The sequence below is a fragment of the Astatotilapia calliptera genome, chromosome 10, assembly GCF_964374335.1.
Source record: "Astatotilapia calliptera chromosome 10, fAstCal68.1, whole genome shotgun sequence".
Lineage (NCBI taxonomy): Eukaryota > Metazoa > Chordata > Actinopteri > Cichliformes > Cichlidae > Astatotilapia > Astatotilapia calliptera.
This window is the reverse complement of record NC_137431.1, coordinates 22,590,127-22,614,233: the sequence shown is the minus strand read 5'-3', so window position 1 is coordinate 22,614,233 and position 24,107 is coordinate 22,590,127. Positions and strand designations below refer to the sequence as shown.

At 38.8% G+C, this 24,107-nt stretch overlaps 2 protein-coding genes across 4 annotated transcripts; one reads left to right on the top strand and one right to left on the bottom strand.

Moving 5' to 3' along the window:
• Positions 1-332: 332 nt before the first annotated feature.
• zcchc10 (zinc finger, CCHC domain containing 10) lies at positions 333-10,773 on the bottom strand. 2 transcript variants are annotated; one of them, XM_080307231.1, is made up of 4 exons: positions 10,544-10,773; positions 3,333-3,494; positions 3,143-3,184; positions 333-1,245 (listed from the first exon to the last, which is right to left on the bottom strand). In XM_080307231.1, exons 2-4 carry the CDS (start codon positions 3,449-3,451, stop codon positions 1,002-1,004), a joined length of 405 nt encoding a protein of 134 aa, XP_080163357.1. In that variant the 5' UTR covers positions 3,452-3,494; positions 10,544-10,773; the 3' UTR covers positions 333-1,001. The 2 variants fall into 2 exon arrangements, with proteins under 2 accessions (XP_080163357.1, XP_026037681.2); XM_026181896.2 differs by lacking the exon at positions 10,544-10,773 and adding an exon at positions 8,128-8,268.
• hspa4a (heat shock protein 4a) lies at positions 10,141-22,747 on the top strand. Of its 2 annotated transcripts, XM_080307227.1 has the most exons (19): positions 10,141-10,462; positions 12,500-12,557; positions 12,674-12,814; positions 13,649-13,771; positions 15,031-15,130; positions 15,446-15,579; positions 15,874-16,118; positions 16,281-16,357; positions 16,598-16,749; positions 17,034-17,140; positions 17,719-17,852; positions 17,956-18,137; positions 18,588-18,671; positions 19,668-19,826; positions 20,323-20,448; positions 20,599-20,706; positions 20,829-20,948; positions 21,075-21,236; positions 21,678-22,747. In XM_080307227.1, exons 1-19 carry the CDS (start codon positions 10,356-10,358, stop codon positions 21,888-21,890), a joined length of 2,532 nt encoding a protein of 843 aa, XP_080163353.1. In that variant the 5' UTR covers positions 10,141-10,355; the 3' UTR covers positions 21,891-22,747. The 2 variants fall into 2 exon arrangements, with proteins under 2 accessions (XP_080163353.1, XP_080163354.1); XM_080307228.1 differs by lacking the exon at positions 18,588-18,671 and having other exon boundaries at positions 10,147-10,462.
• The last annotated feature ends 1,360 nt before the right edge of the window (positions 22,748-24,107 follow it).

Below are 24,107 nucleotides of genomic sequence, written 5' to 3'. Positions count from 1 at the left end.
ATAAAGCATATTCAGAAAACACCCTAAGTTTAAAAAAACAATTGTTACAACTTGCCTGATGAGGCATTGATGGATGTGTTTATTAAGACTCTAGATGTCGTCAAGACCGAGTCAGCTTTGTTTTTACTGCAATCCTTGGTTTTCCTGAAACTGACATATCCCCTCCCTATATTGATAATAAAAAGACTAAAATGATAAACTGAAAAAAACTAAACTGAAGAAAGAAAATCCTCTCTGAAAACTAACGCCAACTAAACGTAAAAACAAAGTGAAAATGAAATGAAATAGAAAATGCAAAACTACAATAACCTGTATTTCACATGACTATATGCTGATTTAAAAAATATTTTATTTGTAAACTCGTGAACAAAAAGACTGTTTATTTGACATTTTATTCCTAAATCCATATATCTAAAATCATATAATGCGTTTTTCTTTTTTTTTTAGCAAAATAAAATATTTTACAATAGCAAATTCAAAAAGGTTTAAAAAAAAACAAAAAAAACAAAAAAAAAAAAACTAGCTTTACAGTGAGACAAGCAAATCCAATTCCCGAGCAACAAGAGTTTTGTGTGCGTAACTAATTTTATTCAGACTAAAACAACTGTTATATAATCTTTTATTGTTGTATCATGTCTTTTCAGTTCTAGATATGCTGCTGTTTTATAAAGATTTTGAACTGTACAGATTAAGTTTCACTAAAAATATACTAAAGTACAAAATCACAAGATTTCATTTGATTAATCACATTCGTTGCTTTGGATATTTAAAGTTTGTATCCTTAGTAGACCTAAAAATTGAAGAAAATATCCCACTAGTAGAAGTAACACTGGAATTGCCTTATTTCTCTCTTTTGTGACATCGTGTCTCCTCTCCTTAGTCCATATCCACTCAGTTGTTGTTGTTGTTTTTTTAATAAGGAGGGGAAAAAAAAAAAAAAAAAAAAAAAAAAATCAGGAAAAGAAAAATAACAACAAGAAATCCTGCTGATTCCACAATGTTTATTTCTTCTTTTTCTTCTTCTTAGGAGGTCCTTGATCCGAATCGCTGCTACTTCCTGAGTCTGAGCTGTCTGAGGACGAAGATGAGGAGGACGAAGAAGAGGATGAGGAGGAGGAAGAGCTGTCATCGTCGCTGTCACTGCTGCTGTCATCTGAAGAGGAGCTGGAGGAATCGCTGCTGTCTGACGATGAGTCACTGGAGGAGCCGCCTGAGCCGCTGCTGCTGTCGCTCGAGTCTTTAGCCCTGAGAACAAGTGGAGGAAAATCTGAATATCCAACGCTGAACACCAGAGGTTTGGTTATTAAGGTCTCAGGCTGTACCTGTTACAGTCCCTAAGGTGCATCTCACTTGCTGTAATACTCTGTTTACAAACACTGGAACTCAGAGGACACAACGTCAACTACAAGTGCTGATTTTGCATACCTGGAACATTACCTGCACACCAATTTGTTTTCTCACACGCGAATTCTAGGAAAATGTGGGTTGGGACATTATCCAGAGTTGCCCTTTCACACGTGTCGCGTGATGAGATAATACATGCAAGCTGCATTTTTTCCACGATGGGGAAATTGGTGCAGCTGGGTGTCACGCAGACTTCGCGGCTACACACGTGACAACGATTTTACGGTTTTCCTTTTGGATGCTGAACAGACCAGAACAGTCGCACGATGAGCTCTCTGATAATAAGGCCTTTATCTGCCTCTTTTATGAGCAGGGAGTGACAGTGTTATAATTCTCAACAGCTACTTTCATATATCCCTGTTATGTCTGGTACTGATGGGATTTGATGGCATTCTCCCCTCCGACCCTCAAACAAACAAGCAAGACTAAGAAAGTCACAACACTTGGGACAGCAGAACTTTGAGAGGTTTTTCAAGTCGACTCTGGCTTAAAATGCATTCAAGTGACACTTTTTTTTTTTTTTTTTTAAAACCACACACATTCTTATAATGCTTTTACACCCATTGAATAATTGCTGTGTCAGGCACCCTTACCACCAGGGGACAAACTCTTGAGTCAATCTTCAGTTAAATAGACCCAAACGGGCGCTCTTACTGCTCTCAAAAAGAAGAAGGTTAATTTATTTGGGAAAGATAAAGAGTCCTCAGCTGAAAGGAGTGCTGTGGCTGTTTTATGGCTGTCGCAGTAAGAAACGCAAAGGTGTCAAGGAGGAAAAGACAAAAAAAAAAACCCCAACAAAACAAAAAACAACAGGTTTTGGTGTAACTGCTTCAGTTTCACAGTCCTGTTTTTGCACATGCTGGGAGAACAAAACAGAGACATTGTGACTTGTTATTAGTAACAACTGTGCTTTTGCTGTGATCACAGCTCAGACTACAACAATGGTGTTTCTAACACATCGCTGTGATGAGACCAGAATCTACCATTAAAAAAATTAAATAAAAGTTTTAATGCATTTTCAACGGATAAACAAAGTGTTTAAGATTACCACAGATGACATTTAGAACAGTTAGGTTGATGGATTAGACATTATGGCTATGAGACAAAACACTGCAATCTTTAAGAGATTTGAAAAGGTTGCAAATGTAGTGATGTGCAGTCACCAAGAGCTTCCACAAGAGGGAGCTGTTTAGGGACGTTTCACTCACTTAAAACAGACTGGTTTTAATTAAAGCTTCAAAACAGGGAAGCAGCTCCGAAACACATACTCGGGGATGCCAGCACCTTCCTGGAATCCCTCGCTGAGCAAATTTTCCCCCGGAAATTAATCAGTCTAAAACTTGTTGAATTGCAAAACCGTAATCTAACCATTCTTCTCTGCTATGAATGTTACCCAGTATCATTTTGTGTAATAAGTTATTTTTTTAGGAATGTAATACATGAACTGTGCAACTCCACAGGCCAGTGTTGGAAAGCAGGACTTATTCTTGTAACGTAAGTCCAACCTCAACTCCGATGTCCATGAATGTGAGCCTGCAAGGCCCATTGGCATATTCTTAAAGCTCGCAAAGATGCACTGAAATCACGTTCCACTACTTTGCTACACAATTTATTCACAGACATCATGGAGGTACCAAAAAAAAAAAGAATAAAATAAATAATAATTGTGCAACCCTACTTTATCGCAGGTCTGATAACTACATCATATCAGTTGTGACAGTTGGTCCACCTTACTTACTTCTTTTTCACTTTCTTCTCACTGGAGCCTTCTGTGCCTGGTCTGTAGAGACCAATATTTAAAACAAAAAAAAGATTTTTAATGAACATCATTAGTGATTAGAAAAAAGAAAATCTGATGCACAAATATCTATATTAACACAGAGGTATTGTTGTACATAAAATTGCTTAATCTGATCAAGACACCTTACCCAGCTATGCTGAGGGGTTTGTTTTCATTTTCCTTGAGTTTCTTTTTCAGCTCAGTCGTTCTTGATGGCCTGTGCACATATTTCCTCTTCCCGGTGCATTCGTAGGTCCAGTGTCCCATCTCCAAACACTTCTGGCAGCGCACATGTTGTTTGTTTGCCTCCCTGTATGTAACAACAAAGGCTAATATGAATGTAAATAGACATGGCTCTTTGCTGTCACATACAGTTGTGGTAAGAAGTTTACATCCACTCATCGTAGGTGTCAATGTCATGGTAAGTTTGGACTTTCAATTACTTTCTTGGATTCTTTTTTCCCCCACAAAGTGTCAAATGTATGCATACATACTTAAATATATACATACACTCCCTTAAATATAGGGATGGGTACTGGTATCCGGTGCCATTATGGCACGGTTCTGACATAAACGGTAGTAACCAGACCGAAAAGCAGCGCACATTTCGGTGCTTTTTTTTCCTGAGATGTCATACACTTTGGATTATAGCCAATCATTTTACCTTTCCAAGGATAGTAGGCGGGCCCATGTACGTACGTTCTTTTATAGCAGAGCTACAGATTACAAATGCCCAAGGCGAAGCGGTCAAAGTCTGGCTGTACTTCACAGCAAAAGACACAAACTCAGCAGCCTGCAGCAAGTGCTTTAAGGTGATACTGTGCAAAGGAGGTAACTCCTCGAATCTGATGAAACACCTGGCGACGCATAGCGTTTTTGTTTTTTTTAACCTGGAGTTAGCAACATCTCCCAAGAACCCGAAGGGGAGACTCCTGGCCCCTAGCCCTGCCAGTGTAGCAGAAATGACGATGGCAGCATCAGCAGTTCTTCTCTGGGCGAGTAGCTTAATGTTGTTCGTGTGTAATTTACGTTAAGTACGCTAACAACGTTATTATATTAATGCATGCAAGGTGAACTAGCAAACACCGTCGTAGTTACAAGGTTTTTGGACAAAGTTTGTGTTAGGGCTGCTCAATTAATCGAATTTTAATCACGATTACGATCTGGGCTTTCAACGATCATTAAAAATGACTGAGCCGATTATTAGCCCCTCCCTCATGCTTTACTCTCGCGCTGCTCCATGTGGCAAATCAAGCGCACTGCTCTGCATTTCGAACACGCGTCACAACAATTAAGAGGACCCGAGGGAAGCTCGGAAAGCTAAGCAGAAGTTATTTGGAGAGGAGTGGACTGCCGTTGGTTGAAAAGAAAGGTAAAAAAAAAAAAACTTAAGTGGTGTGGAAACATTATGGGTTCGCGGAGTCAGACGTGGATCAAGTAGACACAGTGTGTAAACTTTGCTATGGTGTCGTAACTGCACCACAGAGCAACACTGCAAAGTTCACATTTTTCATTTATTTCTTATATTGCAAACATTTGCACTGTTATCAGTATTTGCACACTATTTTATATTATTTTTTAAAGTCATTATTCAATACATTGTTATTGTTAAACCTTTAAAGCCGGTCAGAGCAGCATGCTCGTTTTGTGTAACTATTTTTAAATCCCTGTAGAACCTGAACGCTAAGCTAGCACAATAAATTTTTTTCCATATGAAACCAGAGGAGTTGTACGTACATCTTATGCCATCAGCTTGTCCTCGGTCACGGTTTCCTTCCACATATAGCTTTGCAAAAATAGCATAAAAAGAGCTTGCAGGAACAAAAGCATAATATTCCAGAAACACGCTTTGCCGATCCGATCATGAACTTCCCACATTGAACAAGACGTCAACGTGAACTATCGCAAGTGACGTTTTTGCGGAAAATGTAGTTTTTTACTTGTAGGCCTTAGAACTCGAATTGCACTGCTGGAAATAGTTTATTTTGATGCACATTCTTTGCAAATTTGCATCATAGGATTGTTTTTTTGTTTTTCCTGCAGTATATAAAAATTGCTGTATCTCCAAAAATAAAACTATGAAGACACTCAAAATAAATTTCCTGTTGTTGTAAACTATTTTTCGCAACTTTTTTGTATTTAAAGTTTTGAGGGATAAACCTCTTAAATTTCTCCAAGTAGAAATATATGTAAAAACAAAAACGATTTTCAATTTTTTTGTAGTTTATTGCACTTTTTTGCAATTAATGTAGTTACTATGGACTTAATGCATACACATTTTTAAAATATGGGCTATAACAGTTGTATTGATGTATAGCAACTTGAAATGCTCCCACAAATGGCACTACAGCATGTAAAAAAATAATATAAGCTCTGGCGGACGAAATAAATATCGTCAAATAATCGTGATCTCAATTTCAGTGAAAATAATCGTGATTATCATTTTTGCCATAATCGAGCAGCCCTAGTTTGTGTTCTCCATTCTTTAATCACCGGTTCGAGCACCGTTTAAGCACAGGCACCGTTTCAAAAGTACCGATTTGGCACCGGTATTGGATAAAATCTAAACGATACCTATCCCTACTTAAATATTTTAAAAAGTGGCATTGAAGGTTTCACAGTGTCTTTTAACATGAAAGGCCAAGGCCTATTAACTTCTCATTAGTGATCATGACTGACTGCAAGTGGTAGTTTCTCTTTGCCAGCATAAAAAGGATTTGGCTTACAGCACTCACTAGATTGAACTGTTAAAGCCCAAGGAACTTACTGAAGATCTACAGTAAAAAGGAGAATTCCAGTTTTACACAAACTGGGAAGTTGTATTGGAGGAATTTTATTCAAATGTGTCACCGAGGAACAACTGCGGAACCGCCAGCGCTTGATCCCGATGATGAACTGGAAACTGTTGGAACATCAGCATCACTGTCCACAGTGAAGCTAGTTTTACATTGACATAGACTGAGAGGGTCAAGGGCTGATCAAGCGAGAAGCCCCTGCTCCAAAATCAACACTTTCAAACTCAACTGAAATATGCTGCATCCCACATGGACAAGTGAAATGCCTTCTTGAGAAAGGTTTTATGGTCTAACGAGACAAAAAATTGGTGCTATTTGGCCACAACCACAAGATGTATGTTTGGAGGAGTGAAGGTGAGGCTTTTAAACCTAAGAATAAGCATGGTGGTGGTAGCATCCTGCTCTCTGGCTGTTTTGGTGCAAGTGCTACCTGTACATTGCACAAAGGGGATGGAATAATGAAAGAGGAGGACTACTTCCAAATTCTTCAACTTCCCCTCAAATCAAGAACTAAACATTTGGAAGTTGGACACAATTAGATGTTCCAAGTGGACAATGATCCTGAGCAAACATCAAAACTGTTTTTTTTGTTTGTTTTTCTTTTTAAAATGGGGGGGGGGGGGGGGGGGGGCAAACTTCTGGAAAGACCTTCCCAAGGCCCTGACCACAACCCTATTGAAAATTAAAAACCAGGTTAGTGCTAAGAAACCAACCAATTTAAATAAACTCTTACAAGTCTGCCAAGTAAAGTGCTCAAATATCCAGCCAAAAATCTGACAGTAGTTTATTGATGGCTGCCAAATGTCTGGTTGAGGTGCAACTTGCTAAAGGACATTTAACCAAATATTAGTGGAGGTGTATGCAGTATTTAAGCCTGTATATATACACTTTTGATGCTATGTGGATTAGAGAAAATCCAAAATAAATTGAAACTTGTTCTTGCCTTCTTTTAACATCACTGGATGCAGGGTGGCTGTAGCTCAGGTGGCAGAGCAGGTCAGCCACTAATCAGAAGGTCGGTGGTTCGATCCCAGGCTGCCTCCTGACTGCATGCCAAATATCCTTGGGCAAGATACTAACCCCGTGTTTGCCTACTGGTGGTGGTCAGAGGGCCCGGTGGCGCCTGTGTCCGGCAGCCTCGCCTCTGTCAGTGCGCCCCAGGACAGCTGTGGCTACAATGTAGCTTGCCATCGCCAGTGTGGGTGAATGACTGAATGTAGTGTGAAGCGCTTTGGGGTCCTTAGGGACTAGAAAAGCGCTATACAAATGCAGGCCATTTTACCATTTTTTTTTTTTACCATCATTAAAGATGTACACTGTACAGTAATCCCACCCTAGAGAAAGAACAGATCAAATAAATCATTAAAAGCCCAAAATTACCATGACCCCTTTGGACCACAACTGTAAATGTTAATAAACAAAAGTACAGCTTTGTAGTTGCTGAAGAAGTTGGAAGTTTTAACTTCATTAGTGCTTTAAAGGTGCTTTTTCTACAGTGAGTAAATATGCAGCGTATATGAAGATGGGCCGACCTCTTATTCCTATACGAATTCAAATGCTCATTAAAGAAAAACAGTAATGAAAAGGAGCACCACCCTGCAGTTCTCCTTGCTCAAGAAGAGATGAAATCATTTTCACGTATCAGAATAAGTTCAGGTGCAAACTTGAGACCAGTGATAAATGGCTGGAAAAAATAAATAAATAAAAATAAATAAATAAAATAAAAAAAACCGAGCACCAGCGGGACATTGCTGTGTTGCCTGTGTTACAATTCAATGCAAAAATATTTTCAACATTTCCTCACAGACACTAAAATACGGCAAAAATCCGCCTGACTTTTATAAACAAGTGAGCGCAGAAACGTGACAGACACCCGACATTTTATTTGTCGTTCTTGAAACAGATAGTGTGACAAAAGTGGCATTCACGGCGTCAACCAGCCTTGAACAGACACCCTCTACAAGAATAAATAAGCTAATAATGATGTGGAGCACAGAGAGGCGCGCTGGAGCTGCGTTCACTGTTCACCGGCCCCTGAGTCTGACACGGAGCTCGAGCAGCTGAACCTCGCTGCTGTTCAACAGCCTGTAGTACTCACGAATATACAAAACCCACAGCGCTACAGTCAATTAACAATATTATACTCACGCTTGCCTCCTGGCTATTAATCTATGCATGGGAGTCGCCATGTTGCAGGTTACTTTTTCTTCTTTGTTGGCGTTAAATAAGCGCGTATTTCCGGCCCAATCAACTCCGTTATCGCCTCCTATGGGTAAGGAAGGTCTACTGCATGTATTTGTAATCATTAACATTTAATTCACAGCAGCCCTGACGTTTTGTGTGTGTTTTTTTAAATAATACTATGCAAAAGTCTTGAGCAACTCCTCATTTTTCTTGATATTTTGCTTATAAGGAACAGGATATTATTCTAAGTGTTCTTGAGCAATGGTTCTGCAGGCTTCCTGAATTCTGTCAAAGTTTTCCTTTGGACATTCGCTGTTATTTTCCCTCCGTTTCAGTCCAGTCTGTGTATGTAACACTTAACTCTGACCTATGAATCATTCAAACATACAAAAGCCATCTAAGTGATAAATGAGTATGGTGGCAATACAGATCAGACAATTAAAGACACAATTTCAAATTGTATGTCGTTAAATTGTAATCGACAACTACAAAAAAGCTCTCTTCGGCAGATGAGAAGTATCTCAAAGTCATCCTTAAGAAACAGGACAAAATCCAGTAAAGACCTGACTCTTAATCCATCTGTTTGACGAAATGGTCTGAGTGAGTGTCAAGAAGCCATTCTTAAGAATGGGAAACAGCCCGAGGTATGCTAAATTAGAAAAAAAAAAGTGGTCTGAAAGTCAGTGTAATTTGAAATTTGTGAGTCGAATCATCATCAGTTTGTGCAGAAGAGGTCAGGAGAGACGTACAACTGTGAGTGTCTGCAGAATCTGTAAAACAAAATGCAGATATGAATCCCCTCCATCATGTAAATCTCATGGTGTTGGAGTTCTTGTTAAAACTGATCAATTATGACTGCAGAAAAGCACAGTCAGAGTTTGATCCTCCGTGCAATACAGTCTGGAAAGCATGACAGTGATACCAAACGCACTGCCAATACAGCAAAAGCATTATCCAAATATGTGTACAAACTCACAAACTCAGTTTTTTCTTGTATTTCCATTTGGTTTGAACATGTTTCAATATCTTGGTGCATTGATTTCCTATGTTTCAAATAAAATATAAATGAATTAGAGTTTAGTGCAGTACTGTGATACATGTGATTCATTTATACTACATTAAAGGAAAAAATGTGCCTCACATAATAATGTTTCGTTTACAATCAGCATATAATGGCATATAAACATTCTGTTTATCATATTTCTCCCCAGCTTCTTATTTCCACTTTCTGTGGAAACAGTTACTGAGGTTAAGCATTCAGTTATCTGTCACCAACACAGTGCACACTTTCAGCAGTCAAGTGTCACCACACCCACCTGCATTTACGATTTGTCAGAGCTGCGTTTACATGTCATCAGCTCTCTTCTCTGTTTCATAGATTCTTAAATAAATGACATTTTGTTTTTGCAAACCAAACCAAAAAAGTGTTATGTCAGCTACTATTTTATACTAATTATTTATAATGATTGGTAATTTTATATCATGAAAATTACTAAGGAGAACGTATTTAAAAACTAATCTTTTTCAGTAACAACGACTTTAAAAATTGCTATGCTTTAGTTGTTTATAATTAATTTGTTTAATGTTATTATATTTTCTTATTTTCCCCATGACTTTGCTCTGAGCTGGGTCATTTACATTTTTTTTTTATTTCTAATAAAAAAAAAAATTAAAAAAAAACCAAAACAAAAGGGGACAAAAATGACTTCATCACTTTTTGCATCACAGTCTATTTTTGTTTCCCCACCCTGATTCGATTCCAGAATTCATCAAGCTAGTCATTTGTTGATTTCACTTACTGTAAACCTTAAACTTGGAGTTTTTTATTATTATTTATTATTAAATAAGAAGAAATTTATGGAGCTTTCTCCCTACACCTCGACTGTTGGAGAACTGTCTTTCACGTGGATATGGAAAAGTCCAGAGAGCGCTAGAACCCTGTAAATCTCGCGATGTCTGCGGGCGAGACGGTAAAGCAGACCTTGCCGCTGCAGCCTGCCAACACACATCAGAGACACCGGCAACAATCAGCGGTGTGGATTATGAGTAGAAGTATTTAAGACAGAGCAGCTTAACAACTTCACTTGACTGGAGCATCTTTTTTATGTTTTAAAATCTAGTTACAGGTTTATTTTCTTTACAGAAATCATACTGTATACAAAGATAAACCTAGGAGACACATATCGCTCAAGATGTCAGTGGTGGGATTTGACTTGGGCTTTCAAAGCTGCTATGTAGCTGTAGCCCGAGCTGGAGGAATCGAGACAATCGCCAATGAGTACAGCGACAGATGTACACCGTAAGTACCAAGTAAAATCTTATTATAGTTTGTGAAGGATAGCTACACAGGACAGGTTTTCATTTATAAGTGTTGTCTCACCTGTGTCACTGTAATACACGTGAACGCAACTTCTCTGCTTTCAGCGACCATTTGTGCTCATTGCTGGGAAATTGAACTGCTTTTCCGTGTAAGTTAGTGATACATTTCTCAGCCTGTCTATGGTGAGCATGGAACCATCTAGAAATTAACTCATAAGGCTCACACCGCCTTCCAAGACCGATTATGAAGCTAAGCAAGTTAGCTGAGCTCATAGTTTTATTAACGGTAATGACAGTTTGGAGAATTGGTGTGGCTTCGCCGGTTAAAACACGACCGGGCGGTGTTTGCCACCTGTCGTTTTTAAGTAGTTGTGCTTGTCTTCAAGGCGTAAACTCCGACCAACCGGTGTGCCCCGTGTGGCAAATTGTACGCCTTGCGTTATGCTCTGTACGATGACGACAGCGGCCAATCTCTTGTTGGAATATTCTAGCAAATTTTTATGTCTTTTAGCCTTTCATGTTTTAAACGGTGTAAGGTTATATAGTATTTATTATTATGCAAAAGTATTATTGAAAAACATATTGTTATCAGAAAGGTTTTTTAATATTGTTTGAATTCTGCTTATTTGGGTTCATGGCGCATTTTGTAATTCCATTAGTTAGATTTCAGTCATCGTGACTAATTTTTAAAGTCTTTACAGTATTTTCTCTTTTGTAAGAGTTCAACGTTAATATAAAGCACACAAGCGTTATTGAATGTTATACACTGTCACTGGTTTTGAATGATTAACTGGTATATTTATAGATGTATCATTACAATTTAGAATTCCCTCCCAAAGAGTATTAATAAAATGAAATAAGACCAGTTATTATATTGTAATTTATTTATAACGTTTGTATTAAACAGGGAAAGAAAAAGATAAGCATTAACGCCCAATTTATGCTTAGATGTGCACCTACTAGTCAGAAAGTCAGAGAAATTTAATATAATATATATAAAATGGGTTTTATGTCATGGTTATATGAAATATGTATACATCATTAAGTTGCTGAAGATACTTTATTGTGAATCAACCTGGACTTTTTAAAAATTATTTAATTTTATTCAAATTTACAAGGCAAACATGTGTCAGAGAAGTAGATCACGTATAAGATAATTTGGTGAATAGAAAGATTATACATAACAGTTTCTTGGTGTGTATATATATATATATATATATATATATATATATATATATATATATATATATATATATATATATATATATATATGTATTATACGACAAATTCACATTCAGAATTTAAACACAGAATTTCATGTTGAATATTCGTAACACACTTTGTTCTGTAAAGGCTTATACTTACTGAGTATAAAGAAAACAAATACTTTCCTGGTAACTTGCACAACGTTTTGTCTGTTGCTCACATAAATATGTTGCATTAAATTTTGAAAAATTATGAATATTGGACATTTTTTGACAAATATTGAACTGTTTTTGTGAACTTACTCTCTACTACATCATAAACATCACAAACACCACTGTAAAAAGTCCTTTGAGTGCTCAAATAGAATAGAAAAGCACTTTATAACAGCCAGTCTATTTACCATACAACTTCCTGTCCTGTTCTTGATTGAAGATCAGCATCCGCTGAGTGACTCTCCTCAGAGACTTGTATTGTTGACATCACCACACTCCACTTGTGTGTTCATAGCAACGCTTACTCTGTGTCATCAGCATCTGTGTTTGATAGAGATGGTGATGAGAGGCAAGCCCTGTGTGATTTAAGTGGACTTACCACACCACTTCAGCCTGTGTTTATATAGTACAGACAACTCAAAACTTAAACAAGCCAGTCTGGAGCCTCAGTCCAGGTTTCAACAAGGATTATTTAGAAAAGTGCTGAGATCAACTAGTTAAAAATTGTGACCAGTGTAGATTGGTCACTGAACTATCATGTGAAGCTCTGCTAGTTGTGTCATTAATGTAGCTTAACATTTTGACTCGTGTGTGTCCAGGTCTTTTGTATCGTTTGGACCCCGAAATCGTTCGATAGGAGCTGCTGGAAAGAGCCAGGTAAAAATTAATTCACCGATACGGTCATATTTATGAGAATTATTTACAATTAAATGTAAAAAGTGGTTAATACTTGGCTTTGTTTCCTCCTGTTTTGTCTTTCTTTTTTTATTCAGGTGGTGACCAACTATAAGAACACAGTGCAGAGCTTCAAGCGATTACATGGCAGAGCGTTCACAGATCCTTACATCCAGTCGGCCAAGTCTAACTTGGTGTACGAGCTGGCACCGATGCCCTCTGGGGCCACCGGTATAAAAGTAAGATTGTATTTTCTAACCAGGTTTCTGCCCTCAGCTTAGCTGATGGGAAATAATTAATCAAAAGAAAAAAAAGACCATTAAAAGAAAATTAACCGAGAGACCGCACAGTAGATACAACAGCTTATTTCTGACTATGTTGCATCCTCCACTCACTACATGCTGTGCTCTAAGAAGTGCGTCATGTAATACTTTTTGCTCTGATTCATAGCATTCCTACTTCATCTTCCCATTTAATCCTAAAAACACTTTCAGTATGTTGTACTTATTTCTGCAGGGATTTTGTCTCTTGGAATATTATCCTATGGGCAAAATGATAATTGTGTTGGTGATATGAACCGTACGCTTTGCTGACTGCCTAAATGTGAAAAATGTACACATTTCTGGCACTAACAGATGATGACTGTGAGACTCCAGAAATACCCAAAGTTATTGCAAGTGCATAAATGACAATGCTTCGCTTGGCACACTGCAAAGGCACAGAGCGGCATGTTGTAGAGTCCCCGTGGAGATGATTAATGTCAGTCCTCAGGATAAATAAGAGCACAAGAAATATCAAATCAAATCAAAATACATAAACCTGGTTTTGCCTGTTAAACCACAAGGCTTTGCAATCTGCATCTTTTCCATATTTTATCACATATGCATATTTTTGTCATCTTAAAAAAACCCTAAATGAAACTGAGATAGCCATTTAAATAATTAATGAGTTTTCTTATTAATGGAAATATTAACATAAAATGTCTTGTGTACACTGCAGCAAACATCTTACTCTACTGGACAGCTGTATGATTTGTCCTGACAGTAATCTTTTACCTCATTACCAATTTCTAGGTGATGTACATGGAAGAAGAGAGGATATTCAGCACTGAGCAAGTAACTGGCATGCTGCTGACCAAACTGAAGGAGACTGCTGAAAGTGCACTCAAGAAACCAGTAGTAGATTGCGTCATCTCGGTAAGCATTAGTTGCATCCTGGCTCAGGGATTTTAACCAGCTGCTTATAGCCCTCCTTTTCCATCATGTAAACTGCATCCACCGATTGCTCGTCCTGTCACACTGAGTGCAGCCAGCGCGCCTGGTTGATTCACGTGTTTACATTTGGGTTGCACATTACCAGCTCCTTCATAGCTTTGGTGATGATGACTTCTTCCTCAAGTACCTTTTGCAGGACCAGTTTTCTTGCATATTTCGCAAAGTATTGTGGTGTGTCAGAGGGTGTTGAAGTCGCCTCCTTTTTAGGTACTAAATCATCATTAGAGGCTGACACGGTGCTTTTACTGTCAGACTTTCCTGGGCTTGTCTCATTGTTGTCTGCACTAGAGGACCTAAACACATGGCGTTGCTACAGCAATGATTTCCTGTATAATACTTTTGTATCATGTTAAAACTTCCAGATTTTGGATGATATAATGTGGCACAACCCTACTTAAGCTCTATGAGACGTGTTAAATAGGATTGGATAGGTCTTTTATTAATCCACCTGGTTATCCTGGTCTCAATAGATGGTTTTTCAGGCTTAGGTTTGTAACAACAGATCTTATGGAGGTAGCTTTAAATGTCTTAGGAGTTGTTTGTTTATTTGGTGAAAGTGACGTTGCATGATGAATCTTTAAGTTGCCATAAAGTGACTTTGTGTACTGTACCTGAATAGAACACTGCATTAGATTTACATCCTGTCATTTGACAGCCAGCGATTAATGTCATCCTGTTGAATTTTCTACCAGCTCAGGTAAAATATGCAGGCTGACAGCTGCCTGCAAGGTGTAGAAATGCTTTGCCACCTGCTCTTGTCACATTTTGAGCCCTGAGCACTTCAGCACACGTCTTGTCTGAAAGCTTTATTTCGTCTCTTGTACCTCGAAGCTGAAGAGTGGGAAGCGTGTGTTTCTTTAGCACAGAATAAGGATCTGTTACGTAATGTTACAGAGCTCACACTTTGAGGCCCTTGCTTTCACTGGGCCTAAACTTAAGGTTTACATCAGCTCTGGAGATGGATGACATGTTATTAGTACTGTTGCCAATAGCTAAATTTAGCCTGTGATCTTTTCCACAAGGAGCTGTTTTGTTTTGGCACCCTGAGTAACTAACTTGGTAATTTTATCCAGGGAGGTTATGAATCTTGTGAGATGGGTGATTTATTCCTTTGAGGGGCCCAGATTGATCCTAAATATGGAATAGTGTAATGTAATGTTTTTTTTTTGTTTTCCTCTTAGGTACCAAGCTATTTTACTGATGCAGAGAGACGGTCAGTCATGGACGCAGCTCAGATCGCTGGCCTCAACTGTTTACGACTGATGAACGAGACTACTGCAGGTTCATGGAAACATCTAGATCATCTTTAAGTCTGCTGTGTTGTTGTTGAGCCTTTAATCTCATACTACTCAGAAACACGTTGAAAATGGTTATTGCATTAGCTTATAACTTAACCATGAGATACAGTGAAATAGATGCACAGCATTAAACCTGCCCTACATTTTATTTATATACATTTGCAGCATTGCAGTAACAATTGCATTAGTTCGAGCAGATTTAGTTTAGCATAGTGCAGCTGGAATTTGGAGTACTAATTAGTTCCTGGATGCAGCGGTGAGCAGAAAATAACCTGAAGCTTCTGTCTGATTGCTGCAGTGACTCTGGCATATGGAATCTACAAGCAGGACCTGCCAGCTCCAGAAGAGAAGCCCAGAATAGTGGTGTTTGTGGACCTGGGCCACTCTGGTTACCAGGTGTCAGTTTGTGCCTTCAATAAGGGAAAGCTCAAGGTGAGTGATGGATAAATACTGAAAGTGCTCATGTGAGTTAGCAAGTTTACTAAAGTGGATTCTGTTTAAATCTTATATTTACGATATTCTGATGTCAATAAACAGGCCTGACTATTAAATAAATGTAAAAAAAAAATACAGCATTTACGGTCAGTGGTGAACACTTCTGACTATCAGTGATGTTGGTGTTCTGGGTTATGCTGTTGAAAAATAAGGAGGGATCAAAAATCGTCAGAGGCAAAACCTAAACTTGCTTCTACCTACTACTAATATATTTACCTTCTCTACTGTTAGATCCTGGCCACTGCGTTTGACTCAGACCTTGGTGGCAAGGACTTTGACGATATCCTTGTCAACCACTTCTGCGAGGAGTTTGGAACTAAGTACAAGCTGGATGTGAGGTCCAAGCCCCGTGCACTTGTGCGGCTCTACCAGGAGTGCGAGAAGCTCAAGAAGCTGATGAGTGCCAACTCCTCTGACCTCCCTCTCAACATTGAGTGCTTCATGAATGATATTGATGTTTCCAGTAAACTAAACAGGTAAGAAGTAAAGTTAAATTAAATAAGAGAATAAGATCAGCATATAGCATGTAGCCACAAGTATTTTAAAAAGGGAATAGTGTTGTTTCTTAAATTAATGGAGTTTTCCATAGTGTGCATGTTGGCTGCACCTATTAATAATTTATGATCATGTGTCCCCAGAGGCCAGTTTGAGGAGATGTGTTCGGGGCTGCTGGCCAAAGTCGAGGGTCCCCTGCGCAGCGTCATGGAACAAGCCAGTGAGTACATGAGACTGTAATAGCAGCTGGACTATCCCTGTAGGCACGTGCACGCTCACACATTCAGTCATGTGCTTTGCTGTGGTAGCCCTTCCCCCTGGACAATAGCAGCACGTTAGCCTTCCTTTAATCATTACTTTTCAACTTTAAAAATAAAATGAAACAAATATGAAACGTATTACTTTGTAAACCTAAATAACCTGCTTTGTTTCGTGATTGTCGCTTGTTTTTTGTATCCAGAGCTGAAAAAGGAGGATATATATGCAGTTGAGATCGTGGGTGGCGCCACCAGAATCCCTGCCATCAAAGAGCGGATCAGCAAATTCTTCGGCAAAGAGCTGAGCACCACCCTAAATGCAGACGAGGCCGTGGCCAGGGGCTGTGCTCTGCAGGTACAGCATGCCTGTCACATGGCAAACACTTTGATCCCCACAGTGACTCAGGCAGCAGACTCACACAGTAACAGCTGTGTTATACCAGGAGGGAGACCTATGAGAGGATCGCTGAAGGCTGTGATCTGTGAAAGATTTGGAGACAGTTTAAAAAAACAAAACAAAAAAGATTCACAAATACTGATACTGAATACTGAATACTATTTTTGGCCTGAAAATGAAGAACACAAAAGTTTAACCTTAAAATTCTGGTTTTTGTTGTTGTTGTGTTTTTTTCCCCTCAGTGTGCCATCTTGTCACCAGCTTTCAAAGTGAGAGAGTTCTCAATTACAGATGTTGTCCCTTACTCCATCTCCCTAAAGTGGAATTCAGCTGCAGAGGAAGGACTCAGGTACTCTTTAGGCTTGAATCTAACAGAAAGTAGCACAAACATCCCTTTAATGCAGCTGGTTTAATACTTGAATGTATTGTCCTCCTGTTTACATTGCTCCTATTATATTGAAGGGTAAGCTTAGCCAGAACTCGTACTGTTGACTCCCTTCACGACTTTCTGCCACACCTTGCCCACACCCATGTACCACGCAGATCCAGTATCAAAAATCTTTTCTGGATTCATTCACGTTTTGCTAAATAACATCCAAATCCTGTTTCAAGCCCTAAAACCCTCTCATAAATGATCTTTGAGTTTGATAAAGACTTCAGATGTGTTTTATAAACTGTTGCCAAATAACAGATTGGTGCGTGCTGGTGGGTAGGTGGGTGGGTGGTTGAGTAGGTGGAAACCTTCAGAGGACAAATGGTAGGCTTCGTGTCAGTTCTCTCACCACTTGCGTTGTTGGAATAAAAACTGTAAGCTAGCACAGCTTGTTTCAAACCATCGATGACATGAACAGAAAATTGAGTTTACATTCTGATGTCCTGTCCCTGTATATTTGTCTCAATCACCTGCTCTTTCTGTGTTTTTTGCAGTGATTGTGAGGTTTTCCCAAAGAACCACGCAGCTCCTTTCTCTAAAGTACTGACCTTCTATCGGAAAGAGCCATTCAGCCTTGAAGCCTACTACAACAATCCCAAGGAGCTGCCTTACCCTAAAGCCACTATAGGTACAGCAACTTCATTCAGATTTAGATGCAGTTCTGTGAGTTTCTATTTATTTGTTCATATATGCGCAGGTATTTTCATCAGTGCTAACTTTTAACTCCGCAGGCCAGTTTCTGATCCAGAATGTGGCTCCTCAGGCATCAGGGGAGAGCGCAAAGGTCAAGGTAAAAGTTCGGGTGAACGTTCACGGTGTGTTCAGTGTATCAAGCGCCTCGTTGGTTGAAGTCGTGAAAACTGCTGAAGGAGAGGAGCCAATGGAAACAGACCAGATCGTGAAGGAAGAGGAGGTGTGTATTATGTGCTTTTGCACTGATTGTTAGACACTAATGACATGGAGAGGGTATGTGTATATCAGTAAGGAAGAGACGGGAGAAATGTTTGCTTTCTGTTTGTGTTGCGCCTGAGAAAGCCTTTCAATCAGTAACCTAGTTCCAGCCCCACCCCATTACTGTATTATTTAGGCATCTTGTCTTGACAAGCTTTAGATGGCTTTAATAGCTTTAGCAATGAAGGTTTCTGACTACACTATTGCATACAGACTGATTGCAACTCTTGAACAGGAGTGCACATGACACAAACATTTCCAAAACCTTGACGTGAACATCTGAATAATTGCTGGGGACTGCCATTTTAAAATGGGCTGAACCCAGATTTAATAGATGACACCAGCAACAGAGCAGCACATGTTGTTTTAATTTAATTATATGTATATTCTTTCTTTCGTTACCGTGTGTCAGAGCAAAATGCAAGTGGACCAGGAGGATCAGAAACTCCAGGCTGGAGACAACGGAGACAAGAAAATAGAGACAGAAGAAATGGAGGTAACCTTGTGCTGGGCGATAAGGAAACCCTAATGCCCATACATGCATATATACATACATGTGTACATACATGGGTACATACGTTCATATAGAAGAAAAATTAGATTGTTCTGTATAAGTACTACGCATACAGCAACCCGAAGACTTTAAAATGTAAAAGAAGTTCACTTTCCTCAACAAACCTTGTTCCCCTAAAGACACAATTTACAGTGTTTAACACAAAAATAACCCAAAATAGACTGATACACATGTACATGGATACTTATGGAAGCTTATTTCTGCCACTGGGGAAAAAGTATTTGGCAGAGCTAATGTAAAATTTGATATGTATTACTCCAGCAGTGTCTATTGTGAAATATATGTCTGGCAAGATATGACCATTATTGTAATTTTTAACCATATCGCCCAGCACCAGGTAACCAATACATCCAATACATTTTATTTTCCTCATTATTTTAAGAAACATGATTTGCCACTGACTTTTTTTTTTTAATTTAAAACATTCATTTATTTTTTATTTTTTTGAAGCATGCTGTTTAACATAAAAACACACATAAATTTCTCTATTTGTAAAGACTAACTTCTAAAACCATGTCTTAAGCAAACCTCAAATGGCCCTCTGAAGGTCTGAGGTGTCATCACTTTCCAAAAGTGTCGTCATTCCCAGAGCTTAAAACTATAATTGTTCCTCTCACTTACAACGAAAAATGCATCCATACTTTATCATGTGGAATTTTGCTTTTGACATAACAAATAAAAGCCATAGGCTCATGAAGAAATTATAAACTAACAATATAGAAACTTACAGTCAATACAGGCCAGAATTTACCTATCACAAAAAGCACAATAAAATTATACAGATGGTACAATTGTGAAACTGGTGAAACACAAAAGCACGTTTGAAGTTGGAGCTTTTCAAGTACTCAAAAAGGCTGAAGTCAAATACTGCTGATTTGTCTGGTGGGGGAAAAACGTGTTTCATCTCTGCTATTACAGACAACGACAGAGGATGCCAAGCAGCAGGAGAAGAAGAACGACCAGCCTCCTCAGGCCAAGAAGCCCAAAGTAAAGACGAAAACACTGGAGCTGCCCATAGAGAGCAGCTTGGACTGGCAGCTTTCCGGAGAAGAACTAAATTTGTTTGTGGAAAATGAGGTAATGCTGTAAAAATCACAAGGAATGTGTGGTGTGCATGCACAGTGTTGTCTCAAGCAGTAATGCCTAGTGATGCTCACTGGCCCTGGGTTAAGCTGTCCTAGTTACCATTAACATTTAAAGAAGTGTCTCCATAGTGTAGCTGTTTACATGTATTTGTCTAAGCAGCAAAAGATAGAAACGAACATATTAAGCAGCCAACAGTGTGAAAAAGGGAGGAGCTGATTTGGCTTTTATCATTAACAGCCCCTAAAAATGGACAACTCTTGATCATTTGATAATTAATCAGTTAATCAAACCATAATATCACCTTTTTTTCTTTTTCTTTTGACATGTGTAACATCAGGAATATACCTGAAATTGTAAATGTTGTCTTGCTTCATCCTCAGGTGTTTTTTTTGTATGTTTTTGTTTTGTTTTTGTTTGTTTTGTTTTTTTTTGGTGCACACTTAACTAAGTAGTTCAACTAATGTAGACTTTACTGTGACTCCTCCAGGGTAAGATGATCATGCAGGATAAGCTGGAAAAGGAGAGGAATGATGCAAAGAACAACGTGGAGGAGTACGTGTACGACATGAGGGACAAACTCCACGGCATCCTGGAGAAGTTTGTGAATGAAGCAGTGAGTACACACTGGACACGTCATCATACACTGATCGTCTCTGTAACATTTGGATTCTGTTCAATTTAAACTAAGTGTAAACCTTCAGTTCAGATGAAATGCATGTGTTTAATGTTAAACAATGAATCTTCCTCACTGCTTCACATGCAGGATCGCGATTTGTTCTCATTAAAACTGGAGGACACAGAGAACTGGCTGTATGAAGATGGAGAAGACCAACAGAAGCAAGTTTATATCGACAAACTGGCTGAACTCAAGGTAACTACGCACTCATTGTATGACTGGACAGTTTTATGGGAGGAAAAAAAAGACATAAAATGGTTCACTCTACAGATATTTGGAATAACTTTGCGGCCTTACTGACGATGTTGCTTTAACAGAAAATTGGCCAGCCTATCCACGAGAGATACGTGGAAGCTGAGGAGAGGCCGAAAGCGTTTGAGGAGCTTGGGAGACAAATCCAGATGTACATGAAGATAATTGAAGCTTACAAGGCAAAGGTAACCAGGGTTTGTTGTTGAACTCTTTATACAAAGTTTTAAGAACAGCTGTAGGTCAGACATATCACAGACTAAGCTCAAGAATCCCCAGACGTTTGTCAAATTTACTTTTGTGTGCCCCAACAGGACGAGCTCTATGATCATCTGGATGAGCTGGAGGTGACCAGGGTGGACAAGCAGGTAAATGATGCCATGGTCTGGATGAACAGCAAGATGAACCAGCAGAACAATCAAGACCTCACCGTGGACCCAGTGGTCAAAGTTACAGAAATCAAGGCCAAGACTAAGGTAGACATTAAAAGCACACACACACCACTTACATGCTCTTTAAGAGAGCTTCATTATGGGCTTCCTTAGGGTTTTAAGGGCTCATTGTCTACAATTAGTAGACAGTAATATAAATATGAACATATTAGCAAAGTTTATCCAGTATACTTTTGTAACATCAACTTAAAAAAATCTTAACAGAATAAACATGAATTATTATTATTATTTTACTTTAATGGTGATTAAGATCATTATTCATCATTATCTTTTGTTTTCCTTATACTGACGGCCTAAGAGCATCTGAAGATTTCACAAAAACCCAACGCCAAAAACGACACTCAACAGTCTTGTAGTAGCTGCCAAGCAGTTTGAAGTAATTTGTCATTGTGGTATGAGCTGAAGAATTTAAGTTTAAAAACTGTGATGTCATGTTCTAAGCATGTGTATCTTTTTACTCTTTAGGAGCTTTATGCATCCTGCAACCCAGTGTTGTCTAAACCCAAGCCCAAACCCAAGGTGGAGCCTCCTAATGAGGAGAAGACGGAGAATGGGCCGGTTAACGGACAGGAGGGAACAGAGAGCCAACCGTGCAACCCGGACAAAACGACGCCCGCGGGCACGGAACAGCAGACAAAAACGCCAGAGAAAAATCTCCCTGAAATGGACATTGACTAACTGCTTCCACTGCAGCCCCTGAGTTTTAGTTTCCTCCTGAAACAGAGTTCTGTCCTTCCTCTGAGATTGTTCTTGATGACCGAGTAGCCTCTCTCAAAGACACAGACGACAGCATCTCTAATCAACACTACGCATCAACCAGCCGCCTCAGCATGCCATTTCTCATTTTGTTTGACTACAAAAAATATTGCATAATAGTAATACTGAACGGACTACTTAATGACATAAAGGTTGTGAGCGTAGGATGGAAACTGCTTTCTCTCTGTGCTGCTTTGGTGGGCTGTATTGTTAAAGATGACTTCAGCATTTCCAGAGCAAATGTAAACTATGAATGTCAGATATGAAAAATTTGTAAGCAAAATAGCTGTTCAGGAGAGAATTATACATACGAGATTATTGAAAATGTAAACTACTGCGGTATGTCTGAGTGTAAGTATACATACAGAGGCACTGGTAGTTAACACGGATTGTTCAGAGTTGTACATGACAAAATTGTGTTCCCCCACCACCACCACCACAAACAATTGTAACTTCGGATTATAATGTTATTTCGTTTAAGTGGAAGCAGGGAGTTTTTGTTGAGTTTACTTGTATCGTATGTTTGAACTATATACAACAAGTTACTGTCATGCAGTATTTCTTTGTTGAGCTTTTCTCATTCAAAAGCACTGGTATGTCTGTTGTTCTCTGGTAGCCTTGAATTTTTTGTTTTGGGAGGGGTTTTGTTGTTTTGTTTTGTTTTTTACTTAAAAGTGAATGCTGGTGCAACAAATCACCTTTTTGGGTGCTGCTGTTGTTGCCACGTCACCAAAAAGAAGCAAAAATTTAAAAAAATAAAATGACTTATAGCTGAAAAAGTTGTTTTTTTTGTCTTGAACACAGTAGTAATTGCATATCCTACATCCAGTTTTCAGAAAGAAAATAAGGTTTATTTTAAATGTAGTTTTGCAAACACTACAAACATCCTGCAACCTTGCACAATACACTGCTCCAAAAAATTAAACACTTTTTAAGCAGAATATAACCTCAAGCCATTTAAACTTCTTGAATATTGATATGGTCAATTAAGTAGGAGAGCGCTGCTAGCTTTTGACCGACCCGTAGAAGTGGCCGAGGTAGTCCAACTCTACCAGGATGGCACATCAGTTGTCACTGCCAGGTTTGCTGTATATCCTAGAACAGAAGGCCATTCTTAACCAATCAACAGGACCGGTATCCCCTCCGTTGAGCAAGGAAGAACAGGATGAGCAATGCCAGAGCCCTTCAAAGTGACCTCCAGCAGTCCACTGATACAGTCAAAAACATGCTTTGTGAGGAGGGCCTGGCGTCCTCTAGTGGGCCATGCGCTTACTACACCATTATACCACCAGCGGGCTAAAACATTAATACGAGGCAGGATGGATCCATGCTTTCATATTTTTTACACCAAATTTAGGCTGTCTTGACATTCTCCTTTGACCTCTAGTGTTAACAAGGCATTTTCTTACAGAGAACTGCTGTTCATTGGATATTTTTTTACTTGTTCAGACCTTTCTCTATAAACCCAAGACATGGCTTTGTAGGAAAATCCCAGTAGAACAACAGTTTCTGAAATACTCGTACTGGGAATATTTTAAATCACCTTTCTTCCCCATTATGATGCTCAGTTTGAACTTCAGCAGGTCATCTTGATCATGTCTATATGGCTAAAAGCACTGCATTTCCATGTGATTGGTTGATTAGATATTAGTATCAGCAAGTAAATGAACAGCAGAGGTGGGACCAAGTCATTGTTTTGCAAGTCTCAAGTAAGTCTCAAGTCTTTATCCTCAAGTCAAGTCTCAAGTAATGTCAGGCAAGTCAGAGTCGAGTCTCAAGTCACTGGTGTAAAAGTCCGAGTCAAGTCACAAGTCTGAAACTTTGAATTTCAAGTCCTTTCGAGTCTTTAAAAAAAAAAAACGAAAAAATAATGTTGCAGTTATGCTAAATGTAAATATTAGACCATGTAATTTTTTAATCTGTGTTTTTCTCAACACATGACAAAATAGTGAACTTAGAAAATATACACAAATTGTGAAATTGCACCTCTTTAAAATGCAGCTCAATTAAACCTAGCTCCAAGAATAGTTTTCACCGACAGTTCTGAGATAAGCTGCATGTTATTCATGGATGCGCTTGTAGGACCAGCTTTAAAATCGCATGACAAAAATATCATACATATTAAAAAAAACTGAATCA

Bases quoted from the DNA above. Each gene is read 5' to 3' on its own strand.
- zcchc10 (XM_026181896.2), bottom strand. From the start codon at position 8,168: ATGGCGACTCCCATGCATAGATTAATAGCCAGGAGGCAAGC. The intron at 3,185-3,332 runs GTAAGGTGTCTT...TGGTCTCTACAG, and splicing joins AAACCCCTCAGCATAGCTGG to ACCAGGCACAGAAGGCTCCA. The intron at 1,246-3,142 runs GTAAGTAAGGTG...ACTTGTTCTCAG, and splicing joins GAGAAGAAAGTGAAAAAGAA to GGCTAAAGACTCGAGCGACA.
- hspa4a (XM_080307227.1), top strand. From the start codon at position 10,356: ATGTCAGTGGTGGGATTTGACTTGGGCTTTCAAAGCTGCTATGTAGCT. The intron at 10,463-12,499 runs GTAAGTACCAAG...GTGTGTGTCCAG, and splicing joins TACAGCGACAGATGTACACC to GTCTTTTGTATCGTTTGGAC. The intron at 15,131-15,445 runs GTTCATGGAAAC...TGATTGCTGCAG, and splicing joins GATGAACGAGACTACTGCAG to TGACTCTGGCATATGGAATC.